Source organism: Cibotium barometz, chromosome 4, assembly GCF_041138505.1.
Source record: "Cibotium barometz isolate CiBa-2024 chromosome 4, ASM4113850v1, whole genome shotgun sequence".
NCBI classification, from domain to species: domain Eukaryota; kingdom Viridiplantae; phylum Streptophyta; class Polypodiopsida; order Cyatheales; family Cibotiaceae; genus Cibotium; species Cibotium barometz.
Window position 1 is genome coordinate 29,670,967 of NC_141049.1, and position 27,627 is coordinate 29,698,593.

The following is a 27,627-nucleotide window of genomic DNA, read 5'->3' on the forward strand; positions in this document are numbered from 1 at the left end:
AGAACCTTGATGTGAACTTAGAATCTCTATCGCTCACTATTCTTCTGGGTAAGAGCCATGTAGCCTGAAAATCTCCTTGAGGAAGACTCTGGCAACATCCACTGTGCAGAGTAGGTTTCTTTTACTGGAATCAAATGGGAAACCTTGGTTAATCTGTCAACTACCATAAAAGTGAAGTTGTCACCTGATTGCAGTGACAGTAATCTAGTAACAAAATCCATACTAATACATTCCCACTTCATTTGTGGAATGTCTAAGGGATGCATCTTTCCTCGCATCTTAACCCTTTGTTCCTTGACTCTTTGACATGTTAAGCACTGACGTACATGACTGAGTACATCCCTTTTGAGTCCTGGCTAGAAGAAGTTTTTCTTTATAAGTATGTAGGTCTTTATGAACCCTGAATGTTCAGTTGTGTCGGGTTATCATGGGCTTCCCTTAGAATTTTTCCCTTTGTTTCCTCATCATTAGGAATGCATAGCCGATTATTGTAACACATGCATCCTTCGTCCAATTTGTACCCAATAACTAGACTCATTTCCTGAGGAGTCTTGCTTTTCTACATCAGTAGGGTAGCAATAGGGACAAAGAATCTGTCTCCTGCATAATTTTCTCTCTTGCTTCACTAATCAATGGATTTGACACCAATGTTATTGCAAAGCAAGGAGGCTTTCCTACTGAGCACATCAGCTACCACATTTTCTTTCCCTGGCTAGTACTTTATCTCAAAGTTAAATTCCTACAGGGTCTGCATCCATCTTCTTTGACGCATGTTAAGATCCCTTTGGGTGAAAAACCACTTTAGACTTTGATGATCTGTCATCAAGGTGAATCTATATCTCAAGAGATAATGTCTCCACAACTTCAGAGCATAAACTACTGAGAGTAACTCCAAGTCATGGACAGCATAATTTCTCTCATGTGTTCTGAGCTTTATGAATTCATAGGCTATTGCATGACCTTCCTGCATAAGAGTTCCTCCTAGTGCAAAACCACTGGCATCTGTAACTACCTGAAAGGGTTTAGAAAATTCTGGCAATTTACAGACAAGGTTGGTTACTAAAGTTGTCTTTAGCTTATCAAAAGCACTCTTTCACATAGCAGTCCAATGAAATAGGGTGCTCTTCTTGAGAAGGTTAGTCAAAGGGAATGCTATTTGAGCATACTTGGGTATAAAGATTCTAAAGGATATACCATCTGGTTAATCCTAGGAATCTTCTGACTTCTTTCACTATTTTTTGCTTTGACCAATCCACGACTGCTTGGATTTTAGTGGGGTTAGGAGAAATCCCATCTTTAGATACTATGAATCCCAAGTATTTGACGACATGGTCAGCATAGAAAGTGCACTCGCTCTTTTTTGCAAAGAGTTGGTGCTTCCTTAGCATCTCCAAGACTTTGCGCACATGATCTTCATGATCTGCTGCATTCTTGGAGAATACCAGGAGCAACACACATGAAGAAACTTTGTAACACCCTAAATCTATACACATGTAGTGGTTACACAAGACATAATTTACATACACAATGAAAACAAAAAATTAAAAGTATGAAATGGGTTGAAGTATACATTAGAATCGGGTGTGATAGTGAGAAGAATCCAGATAAAAGACTAAATACATGATGAAAACAAACACCCATTGCATAAATGGTGGGACATAGATAACATCATCATATACCAATAAACCCTCCAAAATAGAGTCCGCCTCCCCTATTAGCTCTTCCCAATACAACTCTTTCTTCATATGCAGCAACGTTTTTTTGTTATCCCCAAACATCTCTGAAATTACCTTGTCCTTTGCCCTCCCGGTCATAAGCATTTGAAGCAATTCCGTCTTCCTACTTCATACGCATTTCCCAGTGTAAGGTTTGTCAAGGTAGATACGAGACACATGCTGCTAGCTAGCTAAACACTAAGCCACCAGTGTGTATGATGCCTCTAGGTGGGGCTCTCTACTTGATACGCGTGCATACCATTACCATGCCTTCAGGAGATGTATTATATAGTATATAAGGGGTAGGGGTCGTCACATTTGTAAAAACTATTTCCTTGGTTGAAAGATGTATTATATAGTATGTAGGGGGTAGGGGTCCTCAGATTTGTAAAAACATTTCTTCCAACCGATGTATTATATAGTATATAAGGGGTAGGGGTCGTCACATTTGTAAAAACTATTTCCTTGGTTGAAAGATGTATTATATAGTATGTAGGGGGTATGGGTCCTCAGATTTGTAAAAACATTTCTTTTGTTGGAAGATCAATTGGCATTGCAAGGTTTTATTGCTATTGTTAAAGGTGATGACTTGAAGGTTTATCTCCTACTTTGTATTTAGGTTCTTTTCTATTAATTATTTTAGTAAGTTAGAGTAACATATACACCATTATAAACTAAGAATTGATCATTAGTAATTGTTAGTCTAATGGTTGGTCAGTGATAATCTTAGGCATAAGATGTTCTTCTACTATAATGTTGAAAGATGCATAAAATCTAGGAACTAATTTTACTATAGGTTTCTTCCTTGTCCTTAAATTTTTCTTTCATTATTATTATTTATTATTTTAACTAATTAATTAATTAATATTTGTTAGAAGCATATGAGGTGGAAGCATATTTTCAAGAATTTTAGGCATACCTGGATCATCAAAAATACTTTCATGTGTAGAATTACCCTCTTGCTCAAGAGAGAAGTCGTCATTATCATGGTTGACTCGTGAAATATAATAACCCTTAATGAAATCTACAAAAAGATGCATGAAATCTAGGAACTGATTTTATTATAGGTTATACTTGGATCATAAAAAGTACTTTCATGTGTAGAATCACCCTCTTGCTCAAGAGAGAAGTTGTCATTATCATGGTTGACTCGTGAAATATAATAACCCTTAATAAAATATGCAAAAAGAAAATGTTGACAAAACCTTTGAAATTCTCCTCTTAGTTGATGCTCAATTTGCTTAAGGCCATGCTCTTTGTTTGCATCCCTTTGAAAGTTTTTGAGAAAGAAGTGTCAAAGAAGCCCAAAATAAGAAATTCTTAATGCCTAAAGTGTCCTTGAACCCTTGATTTAATCTTATTCTTGCCACTCTGAGTTCCCTTCAGGATTCTCACAAGTAAGAGACAACTAATGGCTTTGTACAATATGTGTACAACACTCTTTCTAACGTCTACTCCTTAATCATGAGATTCAGCAAACAATGAAGCAAATAGGCGCTCACCTTTGGACTAACTCCATCATCTCCTAGAGTTTAATTGCTCGATACTAAAATAGAATTTGGTTTCGTTTGGAAAGTATTTGGGTCCACCTTGCCTCCTACTTTTTAGTGGTGTGTCCAATTTCTAGTTCCACTAGATCTATAGGCACAGCCTAGACTCCATCCAATCCCTTATGCCTAGCTTGCCATCCTACCACTGAGCCGATGAAGCCGGTGCAACTCACACAACCATAATTGATATTCTTGATTCACTACTCGGCACACTCAACCGAAGCACTGAAAAACAGTTCACCCACACACTTCATGGTATACAGCTCCTTTGACATTAAACTTAAAGCTTTTATACATCAAAAGTACCAAAAAACATACATACTGAAGATCATATTGAAACTTTATAATATCATACAACTAGCAATTAAAATAATATCTCATGTATAAAAAATATCTCCTTGTACCAAACCTCTACTCCTTGAAACAGGAAGATATGAACCACTTGGCCCGAGCACTCCAACTTGTGCTACCGTCCACCGATGAGGAGCCCACATGTCTCGCATCCCACATTGGATCAACAAGATCCACTTCTGCTAGTTCATACCCTTCCCAAGGCATGAACACTCTAGGTTATGTTCGCACCAAAGTCTCGTGACTAACACATAGCCCAGACTTACGTGGCTTAGTACACTCCATATGGCCTCTATCCTCACACCAGGCATGTCAAGAGCACATCCACATCCATCGAGATGGGTCAAGATCTCGAACGACCCTCTTTATGATAGGACTCACCACTCATATGACATCCACTCAACAACACATTAGCTTGTGTGGTATCTTCACAAGCTCCTCACATTAACACTGTTTTAACAAACGATACTCAAATAAGTATCAATCTTGATGATCAGGAAACCATGCATCACTCAAATAAGTATTTTAACAACAGTATATACTCAAATAAATATCAAACATGATCAAGCAACCATGCATCATACATGCATCGTGAAATGGGGTAAAGCATCGTAAAAGCGCGATTGAGATAATCGCCGTCGTCCACATTGAATCTTTGAATGTGTTTCTTGATCCAATATCCTTGGTCCAAACCTTCACAATCCTTGAGAAATAGTTGAACCCATCCTTCCCTTAAGCCACAAGATCCCCAAGATCTTCTCCTTTATTATTTTCTATGAGCCATCTCTAAGCATATTCTCAAGTGTTACTAATCCTTTATTGTTGAGGTTATAATTGAGTCCTTTGTTTTAATAGAGGGGCCAAAATTCTCACCTTTGATCCTAGGGTCTTTATTCAAGGTCTTGATCTATACTAAGGACGATGAATTTAGGGAAAAAATCAAGTATGTTTACTATTTACTTGGGGTATTTCAACTACTTGTTTCCTTTTGTATTTCACTTCAAAAGTGTATTTTTAAGTGCTCTATCTTTATCTTTTCCTAGCTTAAAGAGATGATTCCAATTGATGAACTCTTTGCTTTTTCCTAAAGGGGGAATTTTCTCTCTGTAAAGATCTTTCCTATATCAAAAGATAACCTTTATCTTTATCTATACTCATTAATTTCATCTTCCCTACATCAAAAGATAATCTTTATCGCTCATTATCTTTATCTATGCTCAATGATTCATCTATCACAATGATAAAATTTCTCTATCATCCTGACTCATATGAAGTCAATTTGCTTTGAGGAGACTTGACCAATTATTTCATATCATACTTCTACCTATTCCTATGTAGAGACTAAAAAAGGGTAGCACTCTATCTCTAAAAAAAGAGAAGTCTATGGTCATAATATTGCTCTTCATAATACTGCTCTTCTATCATCGGGGTTATTAGTTCATGTCTAAAACAAAACATTATAAAATTCTAAGATTTGATTGTCACTTTCTCTCAAACTTTAAGGGTTCCCTATGGGTGTAAAATGTTTAGGTTCATATGCACACAAGGGTCCATAAGGGTTTCTGTAATTTAGGCACACTTGAATCCACTTCAAAGCTTGGCTTATCCTCCTTTTTTTTTCTCACCAACTCTTGCTAGAATTTTTAGGATAATTTTAAAACTCTTTTATCCTAAAATTTACTCTTGCCAATCTAAGAAAAGGCCAAAGTTCTATATATGAAAAGAAAAAAATAGAGACTACATTTATGTGCACAATTCGAGTACACAATTAATTTAACAAGGTAACCTCCACATAGCCCACTAAACTTTAATTCTTCTAATTTATTCCAATTATGATCTAGGACAAGAATGGTTTATGGTAAGTTACAAGGCTTCCCCGAAGGTTTCCAAAACCACTTTAAAAGTTTTCTTATGATTCTACCGGAATAATTTTGTTGGTAGTGTAGAACACTATTTTCTAAGGTCTTCTCCCCCAAGATTAAATTTAAACCCCTACCCCAACGTTGATCGTGCATACCTTACATAGGGTTTATTTTACTAAATTTAATAGACTCTACACATAAGATTCACCTCTAATGGATCTTTATGCACATCTATTTTCGATTTCATTTAATAGAGAATTGAAAAATATAAAAGCAAAGACTTTAAGCTTAAAAAGACTATTTACCTTCACAAATTCAGAAATTTGAACAATGGACTTGATAACCTTCTTGAGATATTCCCAAGGCATGATGTGAGTGTGCTATAGAATGAAGAAAATCACCTCCAAGCTCTCAAAAACCCACGCTTCCTTCTATCTTAGATTTCAGTGCCCTTAGACTACTAAGGGTGGCTTATATGACCTAGTTGACTAGCATGGGTGGTACTACAAGGTGTAAGAGTGTCATACAAGTACTGCAAGATAAAAAGGGAAAGAAAATGATGAGCATTTACTAGGTTTAAAAGATAACCTTTATCTTTATCTATACTCATTGATTCATCTATCAATGATAAACTATCTTTCTCCTTACTCATATAAAGTCAATTTGCTTCCAGGACTTTACCAATTATTTTATATCATACTTCTACCTACTCCTATTATGTAGAGACTTAAAAAAAGATAGCACTCTCTCTCTAGAAAAAAGAGAACTCTAGGGTGTACCATTAGGGATATTAGTGCATATCCAGGGCAAAACATCATAAAATTCTAAGATTTAATCATCACTTTATCTCAAACTTTAAGGGTTCCCTAAGGGTGTAAAATATGCAAGTTCATACACATAAGGGTGCACAAGGGTTTATATAATTTAGGCACATTTGAACCTGCTTCAAAGTTTGGCTTATCCTCCTTTTTATTCTCACCAACTCTTGCTAGAATTTTGAGGCTAATTTTAAAACTCTTTTATCCTAAAATTTACTCTTGCTAATCCAAGAAAATGCCAAAGTTCTATATATGAAAAGAAAGAAATAGAAACTACGTTTGTGTGCACAATTAGAGTACATAGTTAATTTAATAAGGTAACCTCCACATAGCCCATTAAACCTTAATTCTTCTAATTTTATTCCAATTGTGATCTAGGACTAAAATGGTTTATGGTAAGTTACAGGGGTTCCCCTAAGGCCAATCAAGAAAACACTTCGGAAGCTTTTACCCTATGGTTCTACCATAATAATTTTGTTTATACAGTAGAACACTATTTTCTAACTTTCTTTAAAGCTCCTCAATTTTTAATTTAAACTCCTACCCTAAAGTTCATTGTGCATACTTGACTAAATTTAATAGAGTCTACACATACACACCTCTAATGGATTTTTATGAGCCTCTTTTCTATTTAATTTAACAGATAATTGAAATTTGAAAAAGCAAAAACTATAAGCTTAAAAAGGACTATGTACCTTTACAAATTCAAACTTTTGAATAAAGGACTTGATAACCTACTTGAGATATGCCCAAGGCTTGATGTGAGTGTGTTGCAGAATGAAGAAAATCACCTCCAAGCTCTTCACTCGTTCTAGCCTAGATTTAAGTGCCCTTAACACTTCCAAGGTTGGCTTAAATGACCTAGTTGACTAGCTTGGGTGGTACTACAAGCTGTAAGAGCGTCATACAGTACTGCATGATGAAAAGGGAATATTTTCAAAGCAAATGATGAGCATTTACTAGGCATGGAGGAAAAATGAGGATGGGGTCCCTTTATGTAGAAGTTGGCTCCTTCATATGCATGAGATTCACCTAATTTGGTATGTATGAGTTCCAACAACCATGCACTTCACATCAACTTAGTTAACTCCAAAAGAAATGGACTAGACAGTTTTATTAAAGCAAGAGCCCACCATGTACCAAAACTACTTGAGTTAGTTAACTCCAAAAGAAAAGGACTAGATAGGTTTATTATAGCAAGAGCCTACCATGTACCAAAACAACTTGAGTTGAGGAAGCTCAACACCACTCATGCACTAAGCCAACCCATGGTTTACCAAAAAACCATGTGTGGTCCAAACCAATTCCAATTCCACTTATTTAATAAGACGATTGTTTTTTTCAAAACCTTAGAACCTTGGACTCTTTAATTAATTTTTTCCTAAGGATACACACACTTAGGCTAAACCCATTTATTTTATTTTCTTCAATGTGCTAATAATGTTTCTAGGCAAAAATTCTTTTATTTAATAATTTCTTTTTGCACGGGTAGGAGAGATCTTACAACAAACATGTACGTTTGCACAAGTTTCAAGTTTGTGCTTAGCTTTTGAAGATAAAGCAATTGCAAACCGATGTACCCATCACAAAGTAGGACATAGAAGCTTTTTACTACCATGCTATGTTTTTGGTGCTAAGCTTTTTGCAATCATGCGACATTTTTGGTGCAAAAACATGTAATAGCTATCAATTTAATAAGTGGCTGCACTTACATCCATTTCATTGGTTGAGCTGCTTTCTTAAAACCTTCAATCCATTCACCTTCATTGTTTGCTACTAATGAGGGGACTTTTCCATGTAATCATAATTGAGAACTAAAAAGCATGATCATTTATCATGCTATCAATTCTTGGATAGCAAGGCCACAGAGCACACATCTACGTACTCAGTATCATCATGCTAGCAACTCTTTGAATGATGAAGTTGTTGAAAACACATGGATATAGACATGGCTAAGGTGGATCATAGCAAGTGACACTCGAACATGATCAAACCCGCTCCTATTGGAACTTATTTTCCAACAGAGATGCACACACCTTGTCCATATTCGTGAGAGAAAACAAGGATACATTCCACACACATTTCAGAGCAAACAGCCATTAGAAATTCCTCCCAAACCCAAAGTTAAGACAACGCTTGTCCCAGAAATGTTCTCTGCAAGCATTACCTTTAAATGCTTGAAAAGACTATAGGACCATGCTAAGCACAATTTCTTATTTTAAAAATCAAAACCATGCCATCAATTTGATACAAAGACACTGTGATAACCACTCTCAATTCCTCTTCCATAAGTAAGATGCAGCAATCTTAAGAACTGTCCCATTCTATATTTCACGAGGTTAAGGGTTTTCCACCCACACCCATTTTTTTCCCCAAAGCCCCCAGCTGGTCTACAAACTCTTTGCCTGTGAGAATCTCCGTTGATCCGTACATGATATTCTTGACAGGAGGTTGCCGGTGGGCAAGCTCTTGTAAGCTCAAATATTCATTATAATTTCCTCCACCAATCATGAAGACAATGGCCTCTTTAAAGGGCCCCTGTACCTGACCTCTGGAAAGAGAGCTTGTCTTAGGAGAGCGGGGGTCAAAAAGAAGATACGCTTCAGTATCAGGCCCCACCCTAGCTTCCATTAGTGCCTCCACTGCTCTTGTGACAGCCAACTGCCTTCCTCCTGATAGCAAATTCTTCACACCTGCTGTCACAGCACTAATTGACTGCCCATATAGCTTCTCGGCCCAATCAACTAAGTTGCTCTTACTTCCAGCAGTTGCAGTTGCCAGGGTCATGTTAAGAGACTTGATCTTCTTGACATAAAGAAAAGACGAAATGTCTACATCTGCCTCTCTAAGAGCCGCCTCAACGGCTTCAACTTCAGCCGATCCCGCCTCCACCGACAGCAAATACACAATTGCAGTTCTTAGCTTGTCCTCCTTGGTCCCCTTCCCTTTCAAAACACTCAACAGCACATTTCTATCAACAGTCCCGCGTGTGAGCATGTCGTCCTCTAGATTGTAATACCCATCAAGAGATCGAGCCTTGATGTCCCCTAGAAGAGCAGTGGCGAGGTTTGTATGCTTGTCTATCATCCTCTTCCTTTCGGTCAGCTCCGGAAGAGAATTGACGGCACTCATTAAATGCTTTGTATTCCCCAGTATCTCTTGCTCATCAAAATCAGTCTCGCCCCCTTTGCTTCCAGTCCTCCTGTTAACAGCATCCACATCTTGCTTGTACTTGTTCAACTGCACCTCCACCTCTTCTGCCACTTTTGGAAATGGTGCACTGCCATTTGCCACCCAAAATGAGTCGGAATCATCCAATTCATATGGCTTGCCACCCTGCACCACCCTATTCAATTTCATCCCCAAAACATCATGCACCATTGATCTGTAGCTCCACACATGTTGTACGGCAGCAGTGAGCTCAAAATTCCGATCGAAGATGCACAAAAGCGGGCGCTGGAAAGAGCTACCAAGATGTCCAGCCTCCATAAACAAGTTGTTACGAGAAGCCAGGTGATCTCGTAGACGAGAATCTAGCTGTGATGCAACCATTTCTGCAGGTCCACCTTTTGGACACCGGATTAAAGGGACTACCCCAAGGGTCACAAGCACACAGAAAAGCCCATTCACAATGCTGTCCACAGCCGCTTCCACATCCTTGTCCTGAGCTTGGGGATCATTAAGCTGCACATAGGTTAGTGGTTGGGCAAGAGAGAACATGCCATGTTCCAGTGTCACGAACTCCAAGTACTGATCATACACCTTCGAGATGCGCTGGATGCAATCCCCCTTGAGCATTCCTGTCGCCAAATCTTCCAAGTAAGGACGGGGGATCGATGAAGAGAAATTTAAGTGGAAGCTTTCATAGATACCCTTTGATGCATCTTTAATTATCCGATCCACATTAGAGGAAGTGGGCTGGACAAAATATATAGCTGGCACATCCGGTATGGTCTGCCGCTCTTTGTCAATGGTGAAGTACAGAGTTATCCCATGTTTTCGAAGATCGTTGACACGAATCAGAGGAGAGAGAACATCCCGACAAAATCGGTCTAAGATTAGAACTTTGTAAACTTCCTCATCAGCAGTACCACCACTTGCAACAGATTGATTCAGATTCAGCATCTTCACCACAGCATCTGCAAACAGAGAAGCGGTGTATGCCAAATTTTGATTGACCTTTCGAGAAGACCAAAACAGACATGATAGCAGTGCAGACCAAATGTACTCGTAATTCAGCAAAAACAAACTTTGTACGAGAAGCTCTCTCTCTCTCTCTCCAGCAGCACAAACACTTTGGAGACCTTGTCAGTTTGCTGATCAGAGACACTTGTGCGTTAAGATGCAAGAGAGAAGGGAGAGTGAGAAAAAGGGAGAGAATTGCATAGTACACAGTATTGGGTCCCAATACCCACGAAGGGCCCCCACCATAGATGGTGTATTCAATTTATTGCTGCAATCTGCAATGAGTACATCCATTCAGGACTCAATCATCCCAATGACAAAAGACTGACATGATTTGTGTTTTCGAGAGATGCAGCACACTGACTATACATGCACGGGCTCCTGGGAAGAAGGCTGAATGGTTGCTTCCCGGTCTTGTACCACTGGGAGTGCTTGCATTTTGCTTCAACAGGCTGCAATCGGCTGCCTGATGGTGACGCATGGATGAATGTGAGATTGCAGAGCCATGGGCACAATTGCCCTTTATAAAGGCCCCTGCAGGTCGGCCTGCCCAACCTGGCTTGGGGCTGCTCGTCCATGGGTGTCCTGTCCTTTCCCATCTGGCCAACCACACTGGGTGCCTGCATGGCTATCCACAGCCCCTACACACTTCCCTTTATGAATGGTTGCTCCTAGTACCTTGGACACACGGGTCACACGCAACCGGACACTGTCCTAGACACTAGACACTGATCGGGGTTGTCCAGACTCCAGACATCCAACAGGGCCTCAGGAAGGCAGGCTTTAAGAAAAATTACTCTATACTAGATCACATTCACACTCAAGGCCATCATCAAGGAGGTAAGGACACAGGCAGCAAGTGTGTTGTTGCGTTGTGTTGCCTTTGATTCAGTCCCCACATCCCGACTTCTAGCCCGTCTACAGAAGCTCCATTTTCCATCTGAGATAACGTGGATGGTGATGACCCTATATGAGTGCGTGACTGGTCAGGTGCAAGCACCAGGAAGCTTCTTAGACGAGATTCACAACACTAATTGGTGTCAAACAGGGCTGCTCACTCTCTCCCACACTGTTTGGGCTACACATTGATGAGATTTCAAATTTGTTAACAAATTGGAAGGCTCCAGATTGTAATGAGCCCATGCAATTGTGCCGCTCCTATATGCACATGACATAAATTCTTACTTCAAATTTGCTCTAGGGTGTTGGAGAGAGACTTGGATGATGAACCCAATATGAAGTGTTGGCTCTTCGACACTTTGGTGTGGGCCGCTATGATCTATGGCGCTCCTTTTTGAGGGCGAAACTTAGGAGCAAAGTACTGGAGGAGGATCAACAGATTGAAGGTCATGATTGTCGCAAGCACCCCTTCCAACAGTGTGATGTGGACATGCCTCTACCATTCAGCCAATTTAGAGATCGTATTCATGGCCCATTTAGAGAGGTTGTTCGGCTGAGTCTTGGTCAAATTTGGGGCTTTTCATTCATTTCATTGTATTTGGTCCAAGCACCCAATGAGCAGCCAGTGTGGACACTTTTATTATTTTTGGACACTTTTATATATATTTAGGGTGGCAGCCAAACAACCCTAAAAGCTAGCCAACTAGCCCATATGACACTATAAATAGAGGGCAAATAGAGGGCAATGGCTGAGAGTCATTCATGTAGTGTTTAGGCATGTACTCGAAGATAATAATGGACAACCAGCAGACTTAAGGGCTCCCTAACATATCGTGAGTACAAGCATCATCCACATCATCACCAGGAAAGTGCCTCATTCTAGGGTTTTCTTTTCCATTCATTGTAATTTACATTCATATCAATGCATATATTAAATTAGGTCAAATCTCTGTCTTGTCTACTGTGTCTGCTATCAAGCGCATCTTTGCATTAATCTCATAATTAAGTCTTCCGCTGTTGTTGCATGTTACACCAGCATCAGAGCATCAGGTCTTGCATAGTTAGGGTTTGCATTTTTCTGTTACATCTAGTTTTTTCAGGTCATATAAGAGTTTCTAGGTCATTCCTAGGGTTTCCAAGTTCAAGCAAATTCAAGGCTCATGTCAAGCCATCATTTGAAGCAAATTGCCCGTCATTGGGCAGCCACCAAGAGCTCAAAATACAGGTCTTCTTCAGGCTGAAGTAAAACACAAGAAGGGCAGCCATCTCTCCATCAAACACATCAGATTTGGCGCCTATTTGGGGTGCATCAAGGCAGCCAGGTCTGAGGTCAATTCAGCCCAATACAGGGTTTTCAAGGCAGCAGAATGGAAGTTAATGCATTTCCCAAGAGTGGCCAGAGATCAAGACAGTAAAGGTTTTAGAAGGAGAGAGCAATGGAAAGCTTGAACAGCACGTTAGAGCCACACACAGGTTGGCAGTGGAAGAGCTCTCACATAAGGAGGTGAGGAATAATACTCACCAAAAGTAAAAAGGCCCTTAATACAAAGGACTAAAGGGGTCCTACCAACATGTTGTCAGAATATGCAGCGGAGATGATGACAAAATCTGAGAACACGAGCAAGTGCAGTGCAGAAAAATACAGCAATGGAGAAGGAGAGAGAGAGGCATGTAACTCTGATCTATATACACAAGAAAATCCCGAATACCTAATACAACAAGTGGGGGGCCATGGGGCCATTTTATATGGCCCCACATGTGCGCAGTAGGACAGCCGACAGCGAGGCAAGGCAATAGTTGGCTGCCTCTTGCTGCTCATGAAATAGCTCCTGAGCCAAGGGTAAATCCGTAGCCTGATGTAGGTCTCCTCGTGTCTGGATCTCCTCCCCAATTTGAGTCACTCCAACCTTGGAGTCGGACTCCATCCGTCATTCCCCCTCTAGTGTCATAGAAGAGTCCAAGATCCTTCGTACCCTACAGATACCGCAAGATCCACAACCCTGCATTCCAATGATTCTTTAAAGGCGTCTGCATGAATGAGCTCAACAGCCCCACTCAAAAGCTCAAGTCCTGCTGTTCAGCAACCAAATCAATGAACCAGCAAGCTTCTGAAACAAGGAGGCATCAACCTGCTCACAAGGATCATCAACTAAAACTTTGGTATGCCAAGTCCTGGAACCTGCTGAAGACCATACAAGGCCTTCCATAACCTGGAAACCACTCCCTTTGATCCCGGACCCTTCAAGCCTAGAGACTTCTCACAATACACCTCCTCCTGCATGCAAGTCACCATTTGCCACTTGCATGGATTTCCTGCAAGTCCCCTAGGAAAGACCTTCCTCAACCACAATAGGCTTTGTCCCAAATGATATGAGACATCAAAGCATAGTTCACCTATAAAGGCTCCTCTGACTCCTCTGACTGACGAACACAAGAACTGGAATGTCCCTACCTGTTGCCAACATCTGGCAAACCATCCACTATCTCGTCCTGCAAGCTTGCCGCCGCAGCATATCCACATTCAAGTGGTCATGACGAAACTGCCACAAATCACCTAACTGAGAACCTGTAAGAGAGAGTGCTGAGAGTTTGTAAATCCAATTCTCCACTCCGCCTTCCATACAACCTGGCCTGTTGCTTTGTCCCAAAGAGCAATAAAATGCTCATCAAACTCCACCCGTACACCAGTCTTGCAAACCTCATGCACTGACAATAGATGAAACCAAGGGATGGGACATAAAGAACCTAGGAGGAATGCTTCCCCCCTTTGCCATCGGGAATGATCTCTAACCTGCCCTCACTGTGAATAGGGAGTGAACTTGTCACCAATCAAGATGTGACCTCTCTCAGGAAGGAGTCGTGCCTGGAAGCACCACTGTCTAGAATCCAGTCCTAAGTATCCCTAGCAGTGAGTCCAACGACCTCCCTGCTCGAAGAAGATGAAATGCCGGTGTCCATAATCTCGAAGTGCACAAAAGCTGGAGTCTTCACAGTTACTGCTGAGGAATCAGCACCTCTCTCGGTGCTCTGCTGAGAACATTTCCTCCAATAGTGGCCTTTCTCGCCACAATGGTTACAGGTCCACCCTGCCTTCAAGGCATCAAAACTTGGGCTCCTGCTCAGAAGACTTCGCCTGTGAAGACCTTCCTTTGCCCTTACTACGGCCTTTCGACCACTGGCCAGTCAAGGCCTCATAACCTCCGCCCTGTGGAAGGTTCATATAACGCTCTTCCTGGTCCAAGACCATAGGCACAAGCTCCTCCTATGTGATGGTGCTAAGCCTCCCTCTGGTGATCAAAGAGGAATAGAAAGCTGAGTACTGAGAGGTCAGATGAAACAGCAAAGTGATGGCCATGTCCTCTAAAGATATCTCCTTCCAAGCCTGAAGAACCTCCTGCTGAAAAGCCTGGAGCTTGTTGAACTTTGTAGGATCCATCACTCGCATCTGCACTTCCAAGGAAATCCGCTTCATGGGTGATACCTTGTTAAACAGAGAAGCCAAGTGCTGCCAAAAGCGTCATGTGTTTGATATGATTAATCACCTAGGGTGTGCAATTAAGGAAGATGAAAGAACGCACACGGGCATTGACACAATCCCATAACTGTGCCTGAGCCTCTTGTTCTTTCCTAGTAGAGGGTAAAAGCTCTCCGTCCTCCAACTCTAGCCCTAGAACACCAACCACAATAAAATCAACCAAGTCATAAGACTCCAATACAAACTCCATCATTACCTTCCAGATGCCATAGTTGGTCCCCGTCCAATTGTCGATCCACCGGGAATGTTGGGAGAGTGGGGATCTTCACGTGCTTCTCAACCATCTAAAGCAAATCTACCATCTCAAGGGTTCACAAGGTCTTGTGAAGCGAGGGTGGGTGGGGAAAAAAATGAAGAAGAGGCTACAAACACTATGCAAGGTGGCTATCCAACGATAATGGCCGCCTTCTACCCGATCTCCAAGTCCCGAACAGCCCAAGAAATCTCCAATCAGCACCAAAAAACAACAAACCCTCAAGCTCCCGCTGTCTCCAATCTTCAAGCCACCTGAGGCTCTGATACCATGTCGGAATGCACAACGGAAGATGTGACAAGTGCTGTGAGAAACAAAACGCAAAAGTGTAGAGAGAGAGAAGTTGTATAAACTCTACTATATACACAAAGATCCGGTACAAAACAGGTGTGGGGACAAGGGTGGTATTTATACCACCCTCCAGTGCTGGTCGGCTAGGTCAAAACAACCGACAGCCTGCCTGAGTGTCCACGACTGGAAAAAAGCACTCGGCTAGCACATCATCAATCGGCCAAGACAAAACAGCAGTCAGCCAGAACCCAAAGCAGTCAGCCAGCAGAAGAGTGAGTCGGCCAACAACAGACAATCCCTACGACTCAAAAACATGGAAAAATGGGGAAAAATGAGAAAACTCCTGGGCGGGCACACCCACAATAAAGGCCCTCACTGAGTAATATGTACAGACAAGAGATGTTTGCTAACAACCTCTTCCAAAAGATCCCCATAAAATGCCGTCTTTATGTCCACTTGATGCATACTCCAACTATGGTGAGCTGCCAATGCAATGACTGTGTGAATGGTTGTCATTTTTCAAGTTGGGGCAAAGGTTTCATCAGTCCATCCCCTTCTCTTGGGAATAACCTTTAGCAACCAGCCTTGTTTTGTACCTGTCAATAGATCCAGCTGCTTGCATTTGATCTTATACACCCACTTCGTACCAATCACATTCTTGCCTAGAGGCAAGTCAACTAGTTCCCATGTATTGTTTTTCTGTATGGAACTACTCAAAGTCACCTCACATCAAAGGGCCTCTTGTACTGGATTTCATTCACCATTATACATACACTCATTCGTCCATTTCGTGCCGTGTTGATTTGCTCTGATCTCTCGCATATCTGATCCTTTCGTCCTTTTTCCCTCACACACCTTTGGCAACAATATGCAAGGTGCTAGTGTCAATGATCTCAAGAACAGAAATGTCAAAGTAGACATCATAGCCTTTCTTTGCAATCCGAAGCAGATTGCTAGAGAGCTTGAGAACATAAAGCACATCCCAAATAGTAGAAGGCTGGCCAGGAGAAGCATTAAGTCGCACATTATCCACACAAGAAGCCTCAAGGTTGGAAGCATAGCCAATGGACACCTTCGAAGAGCTAGGCCGAATATCTTGCAGAATGGGCCTATCATGAGTCATGTGAGTAGTGCACCCACTATCAATCACCCAATCCGTAAGACGTGAGGTGGCAAGAACAGGTGAGTCCACGGGAAGCTCCTAAATATGCCGATGAAGACAGTCTCCTTGGTGCAAGAGGAACTATGGGATTGGTTGGTAGATAGAGATGTTTGATTGGTGGGCTTCTTTGCAGAACCACCTTCTCTCTTCTTCTTGCGACAGACGGGTTGAATGTGACCTTTGTGACCACAATAATGGCAAGTAAGATCCCTATGAGCACGATTGTTAGCAAGTTTAGAGTCACCTTTGTTGCTGGTGGAACCCTTAGACTCCCATTTGCCTTGTCCTTGACCTAAAGAAGGGTCTTAGAAGCACCGTGGCTTGTTTTCTTCCTCGAAGCTCTATCCTGAAGCATGCCAACAACAAAATGCAAATCAGGAGTAGAGGAAAAAAGTGAAATAGTATCACAGAAAGATGAGAAAGTTTCGGGCACTTTAGCGAGGAGCCAATGAACAAAGTCTTCATCAGTAGCCTTGTTCCCCAAAGAGACCAACTTCTTCTGGATGGTAACATACTCCGTGATGGAATCCACGATGTTGGCAATATCAGAGATCTTTAGGTTGGCAAGTTGATTCTCCAAGGCACTCTTCTGAGTAGAATTCTCTCTACGATACCTCCTCTGAATGGAATCCCACAATTCCAGGCATGAATCTCAACCCAAGGTGAAGTTACAATTGGCTGAGTGTCGGCCCCAGTAACAATACCCCATAGCCGATGATACCGAAGTAAAGTCTTCATCTACAAAGACCAATCAAAGTAGTTGGTCCCGTCAAGGATGGATTCGTTGGGAAGTTGGGAAATAGATGAAGAGATGACAGTTGGTATAGAAGCCATGGAATCCTCCTCTTGAGTTTACAGCAAGACACTAGGTGAGGTCAAAGAAAGATGTAGAACTGTACTCCTTCCGGAGATCAAGGCACACAAGTGAAGACATGAGCCCACCCGATGTGAGCCACAGTTTGAGTCCCCCTTGATGCTGCTAAGGAGGTTGGTGTTGCAGGACGAGGCCCTTGCCCCATGACAATCTCCCATAGCCCCTTGGCAATCAGCATACTCTTCACCATGAAGCTCCATAATGAGTAGTTGGGACCATCAAGCCGATCTTCAGTTGTCATGAATGCACCAAACCTGGAAAGTTTAGTGGAAGTAGCTCTTTGCGACATCCTCACAGTAGTACGGAATTTCCCAAAGCTCGAGAGAGAACTTAGTAACATGAAAGTCTCCCGTTGATGTGAGCTCTTGGGAAAATAAGAGAAAAAGAGAGTTACGGTTGTGTGCACACAAGGCACCAGGATGTGACAAGATTGAAGGTGCGATCGCCCAAGTATACCAAAAAAAAGGTGTATACTAACATGCATCATCATGCGGTTGAATGTAGCTGGGACGTTCGTCAAGCCAAACGGCATGACCACAAATTCAAAGTGGGCCCGTTCCATTCGGAAGGCTGTCTTGGGGATGTCCCCCTCCACAATCCTCACCTGGTGGTACCCACTCTTTAAATCGAGTTTCGAGAACACCTTAGCCCCATTCAGCCTCTCGAGAATATAATCTATTCGAGGCATCAGGAATCTACTCTTGATAGTCACCTTATTGAGTGCACGATAATCGATACACAAACGAGAAGACCCATCTTTTTTCTTGACAAACAAGATCGGTGCTGCAAATGGCGACAAGCTGGGGCGGATGAAGCCAAATTGCAACAATTCTTGGAGTTGGCGGTCCAACTCTGATTCCATTGCCTTGGAAAGGCGATATGGAAACTTGCTCGGGGGTTCCGAGCCTGGGAGGAGGTCAATCTTGTGGTCCTCCAGTCTGGACGAGGGGAGCTGGGGAGGGAGATTATCCCGAAGAAAAATCTTCTGGAACTTTTCATGGAGAGCCAAATACTTCTCGGAAGCGCTGGCCACTGTCTGGGCAATCTGGATGTATATCATCGCACAATGTGCGCCTTTCCTTATTGCTCGCTTAGCCTGCAAGTGGCTTATGAGCAGAAAGTTCGGAATTCCTAGCTCACACTTAATGGTCACTGGGGCATTTGATCTGAAAAGTGTGCTTGTCCAACTTGACATCAAGAAGAAACTTGTGAAACCATTGAATGCCCAATATTATGTCTGCTCCTACAAGAGGGGCAACCATAAAATCACGCACAAACTCTATGCCCTGAATAACCAATTTAGCACCTAGAGCTTCATACTTGACGCTCGTTGTCATGCTTGTGCTAAAACCCTCAACTTGTTTGACCACCGAAGTCAGGACGAAACAGGCATGCCAAGCCGCTTGTTACGTGACCACGTCCTCCGTGCTGCCGCTGTCAAACAAGACGACGACTCTCTGGCCACCTATGTAACCAAAGGTCTTGAGCAATTCGTTGTGCTCATACTCCTGGTCATGGACGCCATTCTGCTTATCTTCGAGCTCCCAGCTAATAATTGCTCCAACTGAAGCATTGGGATTTGAAGAACTAGGGGCAGCCACTAGGGTCTGTGTGGGAGCTCAGCTCACCACAGAAACTGTGGAGGCTAAGGCGGCAGTCTTCTTAGGACATTCCCGAGAAGTGTGTCCTTTTGTATGACAAAAGAAACACCTACCCTCCTTGTACTGAGAAATCTCCTCAGCACTCAACTTGCCACCCGTCTTGCCAGCCTCCGCTTTCTGGTCTGGAGTAAGCTTGGACGCATTGTTCGAGTTCTTGGAGCCAGAGACTCCCGTGCTCTATCCTGAGGAAGACCCTGTCTGGTTCTGGCCTTTCCCCCCCAAGGCGGTAGCCTTGGGAGTAGCCGGCTGGGAAGTCTTGGGCTTGCCACCATTATGCGTCATTTCAGCACTCTGCGCAAGCGAGAGTGCGTCTTCGAAGGTGGCTGGCCTAAACATTGATTTGTAGGTCAAGGCCATACAAAAATTGCCCTTTCTTGTCTAAATCAAATTAGCCTAATTGCAAACATAAAGTCGAAATTCTATTGGCAAACTGAAGGACTAGTTGCGCGTTCTGACGCGCTCCCCTGAACTCGTCTTCGAGTCGCTCAAGGTAATGGGATGGTAGAAACCGCTGCTTAAGGTCGCGAACAAATTCGTCCCCCACATAAGATGCCATACCTAATCTGGTGTGGGCATGAGCCCACTGGGTCCACCAAGGAATGGCCTCACCTTCCAAGTACCAACCAGCCAAGATCACTCTGTCAGTATCGTTCTTTCTAACTGCAGCAAAGTAAGCTTCAAACTGATGCAACCACGAATAAAGAGTTGTGGGGTCGAGTTTACCATTATACTTATTGAAGTTCATTTTCTCGAAAAAATGATTCGAGGGCGCCGTAGGTGTCAATCGTGCGTCCAAAGCTGCAAGGTAACGCTCATGTTCCACGCGTCGCATGGCTTTGTCTTCACGTTGTCGGATCTCCAATGCACACATCTGCAACTCAAGCAAAGAACTCGGCTACGGTCGTGACCCTACGAGAGGGTCCCTGTGTAGAGGATCTGGAATCTGGGATACAGAAGGAGAGGGAGGAGGAGATGGAAAACGCGGCGCTGGAGAACGGGTACGCTCTTCCAGAGCCAGGATCTGCGCCTTCTGCTCTTCCAACTTGGTTGTCTAGTCTGCGATTGCTCGCATCATCTATTGAAACATCTCTGTAACACTCAAGCTTGATGCCCTGGCTGGGCTGCCTCGTGCACTCTAGTCCCAAGGTTCTTGGTCTCTCTCGTCGTCGAAGCTCGCCATAGCAGGAAAACGCACTTCCTTTCTGGAGCGCAATCTGACCATCCACCATGTGTGTGGGAGGCTTTCGGAGGCTGAAAACCAACCGTCCTTCAAGGTATTAGACATCATCTCCTTGTTGCTGGCTTCTTGTTTGGCGTCCTATTTCAGCCTCTAGGGCTGACCATGTTAGCTATAGGGGCTGGTCACCCCTCCCATATGTTTTCCCATATTATTCCCCATTTTATGGTGCCTTGGATATTTATCCTAGTCGTGGACATTTACCCAGTCGTGTGGATGCTAGTCGGCTGCCTACTTTTTCTTGGCTGAGATGGATCTCTGCCCTTGACCTTCAATCCTTCACCCCCTCTGCGTTAGCTTGTTCTTGGCTGTCCTAGCCCTTGGTTCAGCTTCAGCACTTGGTGATTGATGAGATAAATGAACTGAATTGAAGCATGGGTATTTATACCCTCCAAGACAACCAGTCGACTGGTTTACAGCAGTCAGCTGTCCCAAAAATGCTTCACGACTGAAAAATACAGCATAAAATGCTAGAAAATGTTACGCATGCTTACAATAAATGCTGGCCACAAGATGTCTCAAGCCTGGCTGCTGGGCAGCCTGTGTGGGCCGCCCCACATCTGGATTATAGACCCTTGGGGGCTATGTGACCAGTCGGCCACCTGTTCAAGAGCCCCAGGGCTGTCTATAGCCCTCCTATGGCCATCCCATGGCTGGTGGGTACAGCCAAGGCCTTCCTGGCCCTTATGGGGGTGGTCTTACACTTTCCCCATGCCCACATGTGTCCTTGGGGTAGCCCCTTTCCTATATGCAAACCCTAACTGTCTACACAGTGATCTGGCATCCAGTACCATACCAGATACACAAAACCACTAACATCATTCCAGAGGGAGACTCACATCGCGTACAATGCACACCTGACCTTGGACTCAAGTGCAGGACAATGCACACCTGACCTCGGACGACTAGAATGGAACCCTGGCTGACTCGTCCCAGACTGGGCTCACATGGGACCAGTTTTCCATCCCAGGTCCTACACCTTCTGTACAGATATGTCTACGTGGCATCGAAGTGCGGGATGCACGTGACAAACTGGAGCAGTAATATTATACATCATTAATACCCTTTTTAAGAATGTTTGTCGTATACCGTGGCCCCATTGTGAGCCCTGGTCCGAGACATGTCAGGCATGAGCTATGTAGGTTAGTCTCCGAGCCTTAGGTGTCAGGGTCAGTCCCTTAACCCACTTGGAGAACAAGCATGTAGAGTCATCTGAGGTTTAGGGCATGCATAAGTCAGTCCTATAGTTGCATATACAAAGCATGTAAAAGCATATATAAGCATTGATGCATGGGCCAGCCCATGAGGCTATTCTAGGCATAGTGTTCTTGATTCTTGCATCATGAACACCCCATGCATCACAATGGCCAGCTTTTCGGGCTGATAACAGTCATTTTCCAGCATATATAACAGTCGGCCAGCATCTAATGTTGGGTCGGCAATGAATGCCAACATTTATTGCTAGGTGCTAGCATTTAATGCTTGCTCGTCACAGGTCATGGGCTGTAAAACAGGCCGACAGCAGCATATTAGAACCAACCAGCCAGCACCCGATAGATCATTGCATAAATCATCTCATTCCACAAGTATTTGTTTGAATGATCATCTCTAGCCCCGTTTAATCCTCTTTATGCCCCCTTTTATTTAGCATATTTATATGATATTTTGGGTATTTTTTTCCACCTTTTATCAGGTGTTTTTCCTAGTCATGGACTTTGTCCTCAATCGTGTGTTTTTATGCTGGGCAACCAGACCCTTCAAGATGGATATAAGAACAGGCCTTTTGCCATTTAATTCATTCATCATTTTTGCTCAAGTGTTGGATCATTGCTGGCTGCTCCAAGTCTCTCCTCTCCATCCGCTTGATGCCTTCAACTATTCTCTCATGGTATCAGAGCGCTAAGGTTATCAAGCTCTTGCTTCTACACTCTACAAAAAGACTATCAGCCCGCGTTTTTTTTTTTCCAGCCCTCCTTCCCTCTGTGCAATTTAACACAATTATTTTTTGCAGCATCCCATTTTTTTTCATTCTGTCCCTACCATGGACTAGTGGTAGCACCGTGCACTTGCTCCATTAGCCTCTCCCTCCCTTACTTCATCACAAGTTGTGTCAGGCATTGCAGCACCGCCTCCTAGACCCACTGCAGATCAAAGATGGTGGGGTGCCCATGATACTCAAGCAATGGCCATGATTGCTCTTTCAGTCAAGTGATCAATCTCCCTCCCTTACTTCATCACAAGTTGTGTCAGGCATTGCAGCACCGCCTCCTGGACCCACTGCAGATCAAAGATGGCGGGGTGCCCATGATACTCAAGCAATGGCCATGATTGCTCTTTCAGTCAAGTGATCAATTGTAACTCACATCCGATCCGGCAGTTCTACAAGGACTGCCTAGGTGGTGCTCAAGACCATGTTCCAATCCCGTAATGAAGCACGAGGCATGTATGTGATGCGAGAGCTAGACAACTTGACCATGAACGAAGGTGATTCCATTGCAAATCATCTTACCAAGGTAAGAGACCTAAAAGAACAGTAGCTGAATATAGATGAGGTGGTTGATAACAGAAAATTGATCACCGCCATTCTTAGCTCCTTACCTAAGTCCTATCAGAGTTTCCATACTTCTCTCAATCTCTCTAAGAGGAGAAGGCAATACTATATGCTTTGAGGAGTTGGTTGGATTACTTCTCCATGAGGAGCAGACTAGGAAGAACAAATCCAGGGGTGATGCAAGCAGAGGAGACCAAGCCTACTTCTCCAAGGACAAAAGCAAAGTGGACTCGTCATAGGGTCGCGGGTGACACCAAGAAGAAGAAAGGAAAGTGTCATTACTTCCAAAAGCCAAGGCACTACATCGAAGAGTGCCGAAAGAGGCTTGCAAATCTGAAAGCTGATGAAGACTCTGCAAAGTCCGCTTCTTCTACCTCCAACAATAAGAAGCAGCAGCCAGAAGATAAAGCAAACCTGTCCAAGATGACTGGGCACAATCCGTGAGCACTTCTGTTATAAGACATCAGAACTTTGGTCTAGCCTAGTGCTAGGAGGGCTCCTCTTGGGCTATGGCTAGGAGTAGACCTTGCCAACTCACCCCTACCATGTACCTGCAGGTTAGAAGTTTCTTCATCAACTAGCAATTTGCTGTGGAATTGATCAAAGCTTAAGGCCAGTTTCACAACATTCAAAACATCGCCATAAGAAGGTCACAGGTGTGTAGCCAGCAGGGCAGTGGCAGCTACATGGGCAGTAAAAGAGCCAAAACCTTGACAGAGGAGGTAGCCCAGTTTGGCCAGAAGACTTCTCCCTCTTCTACTCCTTTCTCCCTTCACTGGTGTAAAAGTTTAAATTTAGCCCAGTGTAAAAGGATCATACGGTCCCATGTGACTATGCCAAGCCCACTGTTTTGGTGATGATTGTAGAGATGTGCAAGTCAATTTTCCAATCTGAGATGTACTACATTTATCTGTTTGTGCGGTCAGAAACACACCCATGAAGGATTCAACCCTAGTATTGCAGCGGGTCTTGACAAAGCCTAATGATGGATTGATCTTTTACACTGATCATTCAACAGATCCATTTTTCTTCTTCTGGTGTGACTACTAAGCAACTTTGTTCTTAACAATAGTGTCAGATCTGGGATCTAAAGCTAGCTTAATTAGCTCAGTTATGGCCCAGAAAGGAAGAGTAACTAAGCCTACGATTAAAGTAAAGAAGCAAACCTGTTTGCTTCTGGCGGAGGGAGAGAGCCATGCTGGTTTACACAGAGCATAGATCCAGTAATAACTTGCTGTTAGTAGGATTTTCGATCTCTACAGCTGCATTTCGCAATCCATGAGAAGAACCAGGACAAATGTTGTGCGTTATTTGATCTTGTCCCGTGAAGAAGGCTCTTTACACACCACCACCTATAGTATGGGCATGTGTCTTAATTCTCCTGGACCACACACGTCAAAATGGCCTCATAAAAAAGTGGCCCTCTTCTCACAAATGTTGATTGGTTCTCTCGATTGTACATGTGCTTGAGGTTTTTTTTTTCTTTGTTAAGGAAAAGAGGAGGGGGGGGGAGAGGGGGGGGACCGCCTGTGTCCAGGACCCCTTGGGGTTCTGTTTTTCCTCTTAATTTTAAAGCCTTGCAGCACAAGATGGATGATTTATATCCTTGAAGATATACATAGGCATAAAAATAGATGTGCTTGAAAGCTAGTGGCATTATCTAGTTTCACTAGCAATGGCGTTACGAACTATGGCTAATAGCATTACCCACTTTCACTAACTTTGTATCCATTTTTGTTGATGGCATTATCCACTTTCGCTAATGGCGTTATCCACTTTTTTTACGATGTTAGTGGGAAATTGAGTAATGACATAAGTATAAAAGTGAGTAATGACATAAGTCCAAAAGTGAGTAATGACGTAAGTGCAAAAGTGAGCAACGACGCTAGTGGAAATGTGAGTAACGACATTAGTGAAAATATTGGGAAAGTGAGTAATAGCATAAATGAGATATTGAGTAATGGCATTAGTGGAGAACATTCGTGGAGATGTCAGTAAAATGACATTAGTGGTCAATAACTTAGATTCACTAACATTAGTGAGTTTTAACGTTAGTGAATCTACTTATTGATCAACTTTAGTGAGCTCGATGTTCGTGAATCTACATTATTGAAACTGGATTAGTGAGCTCACATTAGTATAGTCAATGTTGGTGGGCTCAATGTTAGTGGTCTATTCATATGCAACAAAAGGGATTAGCCATTGGCACCTATTGATGTAGGCATGGATGAGGTACATGATGATATGGAATGTGAGGACGATTGTCTATATACTCGTGTGATTTATGGCTTTACGTAGGTTTATTATTGGTTTTTTCCACAACGGTAAACTAAAATTCAAAATGCATATGCAAATAAGGGGATGCCAAAAAAAAGATTTATGAGAGAATGTATAAATATGTTAACTAGTGATTTGTTGATGATGGAAAAGAGTATGTATGGATATTGGTGATTACGTACGTGGCTATGGACCTTGATGTCACAAGTGGAAGGAAAAATGAGTTCACTACACAATGATTCATGAGTTCTTCTTTAAGACAAACTTGTTGACCAAGGAGTTTATCCATAAGGGTGCCATTGTGCAATGGGCATCAAATTTTATAGTTTTACCTACCTACTCAAGAGATGCTCCATGGTCAAGAGGATCATGTTAAGTACAATGTGGCAATTGCTATCACATCTCTGGGTGGTTTCCTATCATGTGTTCTATTACAGGTGATGCAAGGTTTTTGAGTCAAAATAATGGTTTTTGCAGGTGATGCAAGGTTTTTGAGTCAAAATAATGGTTTTTTGTCTTTCAGGTCTTTGAGTCAATGTAATAATTTATTTTGGTTGTCTTTCAAGTCTTGGAGTTAATGTAATAATATATTTTGGTTGTCTTTCAAGTCTTGGAGTTAATGTAATAATATATTTTGGGGTGGATTGAGTGTTATGCTCAAGTCTAGGACTTGGAGATCTTTTATCACTATTCTTATACACCATCTGACTTTTGGGATAACACTCACATCATTATATGAGGTGAGATTAATCATTTTTAATTTCTTCACTTTCATACAATGTCATAATATATTATGGCAATTCATGGTTGTTGTGTTGGTTGTGGTGTTGCACATATGCTGAAATTTGCCATCTTCTTTATGAAGAGGAGGAAGGCAACAACCCTTCCTATGTTTATGGTAGAGAGTAGGCCTCAATTTTACCAGTTGCGTAGCAACTAGACTTATTCATTAGTCTCACACTACTTGCCCTTGGACTTACTATTATGCACATGCTTACTCTAGCACAAGTCGTGTTTTGGAACTTCTCGTATGCCTTTTTGGTATGGTTGATAGAGCATGAATACAGTACTTGGATTTTTGTGTTGGTTATGCATTGGATCATTTTTTTCCCTTTTATGATTTTTTGTTATGGTTAATAGTGTTAGTATATGTTCAATGCCCACCTCTCAGCATATATCTCACATTGATGTGTGGTGCACATTTGTACGGCCCCCATTATGAGGAGAAGCCATTGGTGCACATATCTTTAGTGGGAACCCTAGCTTAAATGCTAGAAGGGGTCATAGTTGTAACCGTTGATGGTTAGGAGATGACGAGGGGTACAAGCATAGCCCCGGCCCGAAATGGTATAAGGAATATTCCCTCGGGTACTAAGTTCATCATTAGTGGGCGGTGGTTGGTGGGGACGCGTTATGAATATGCAGGCGGTGAGCCGCATCAATGCAGCATAGCCGCCCATGTCTTGGACGTGTCCATCGCACTACCTATAGCACTATAAATGGACATAGTTGGCACAAGCAAAGGCATCCAATGCTTGTGAGCATATATTCCCTATACTCTCAGTATGCCCTCTATCCAGAGTCTGTCTAGATTCCCATCTAAGCTCTACACTAGAGCACATGGGTGGACAGCACCATCATATTGCACCTATCTCTTGTTTGGTATAATTAGAATTTTAAAATTCTCTCCATTCTCTCTACTGCATTGTCTAGTGTACTTTCTCTTGTTGTATCTGTTTTCGCTGTGCCATTTCTTACATGGTATCAAAGCACTAGGTGCTCTTAGCAACAATAGGACACAAAATCTAGTCTTTCTTTGCATAGAAGTAGCTTGGAGTGATGTTTGCTTCAAGGTCCGGTGTGCTGCTGCTGCTATTCCAGTGCTGCGCATTCGTCCACCTGCCTTCACTGAAGGAAAATTAGATGGGACAAATTACACTCTTTGGAAGTTCAAAATTAATGCCATCCTTGACTCCTATAAGCTGCTAGAGACTGTTTTGGGAACGGACCAAGAACCGGTGGAAACCATTGATCCCAGCGATAACACAAGAATGATTCCACCACATGTTGCTCTTCTTCAGGCATGGAAGTGGCGTAATGCAGAAGCACTTTGCACCATTGTTACCAGTGTAAGTGATTCTATTCTTACTCTGATTCAACACACAACCAAGGCATCCATGGCTTGGACCACCATACTGAGAAATCAGTATGAGACCCGAAATCAAACTAGGATTCAAAACCTAGAGAATTAGCTTGCTGCTAAAAAGTTTGCTAAAGGAGAGGCTGCAGAAGTGTTTATCTCTCGGATCAAAAATCTGCGAGACCAAATGGCTGCTATTATGGGAATCATAAAGACCAGCGAAGAGTTGGCTTAGACATGCATCCGAATTCTACCGCTGGAAGAG

At 42.6% G+C, this 27,627-nt stretch overlaps 1 protein-coding gene across 1 annotated transcript; it reads right to left on the minus strand.

Annotated features, from left to right (window-relative positions):
* Positions 1–8,377: 8,377 nt before the first annotated feature.
* On the minus strand, positions 8,378–24,380 carry LOC147639143 (SEC1 family transport protein SLY1-like). The gene is made up of 2 exons (XM_086787701.1): positions 24,112–24,380; positions 8,378–10,435 (listed from the first exon to the last, which is right to left on the minus strand). The coding sequence occupies exons 1-2, from the start codon at positions 24,140–24,142 to the stop codon at positions 8,628–8,630; spliced, it is 1,839 nt and encodes a 612-aa protein (XP_086643827.1). The 5' UTR covers positions 24,143–24,380; the 3' UTR covers positions 8,378–8,627.
* Positions 24,381–27,627: the final 3,247 nt, after the last annotated feature.

Bases quoted from the DNA above. Each gene is read 5' to 3' on its own strand.
- LOC147639143 (XM_086787701.1), bottom strand. From the start codon at position 24,142: ATGGCTCTCTCCCTCCGCCAGAAGCAAACAG. The intron at 10,436-24,111 runs GTTTGCTTCTTT...CTCTGTTTGCAG, and splicing joins CCTCCGCCAGAAGCAAACAG to ATGCTGTGGTGAAGATGCTG.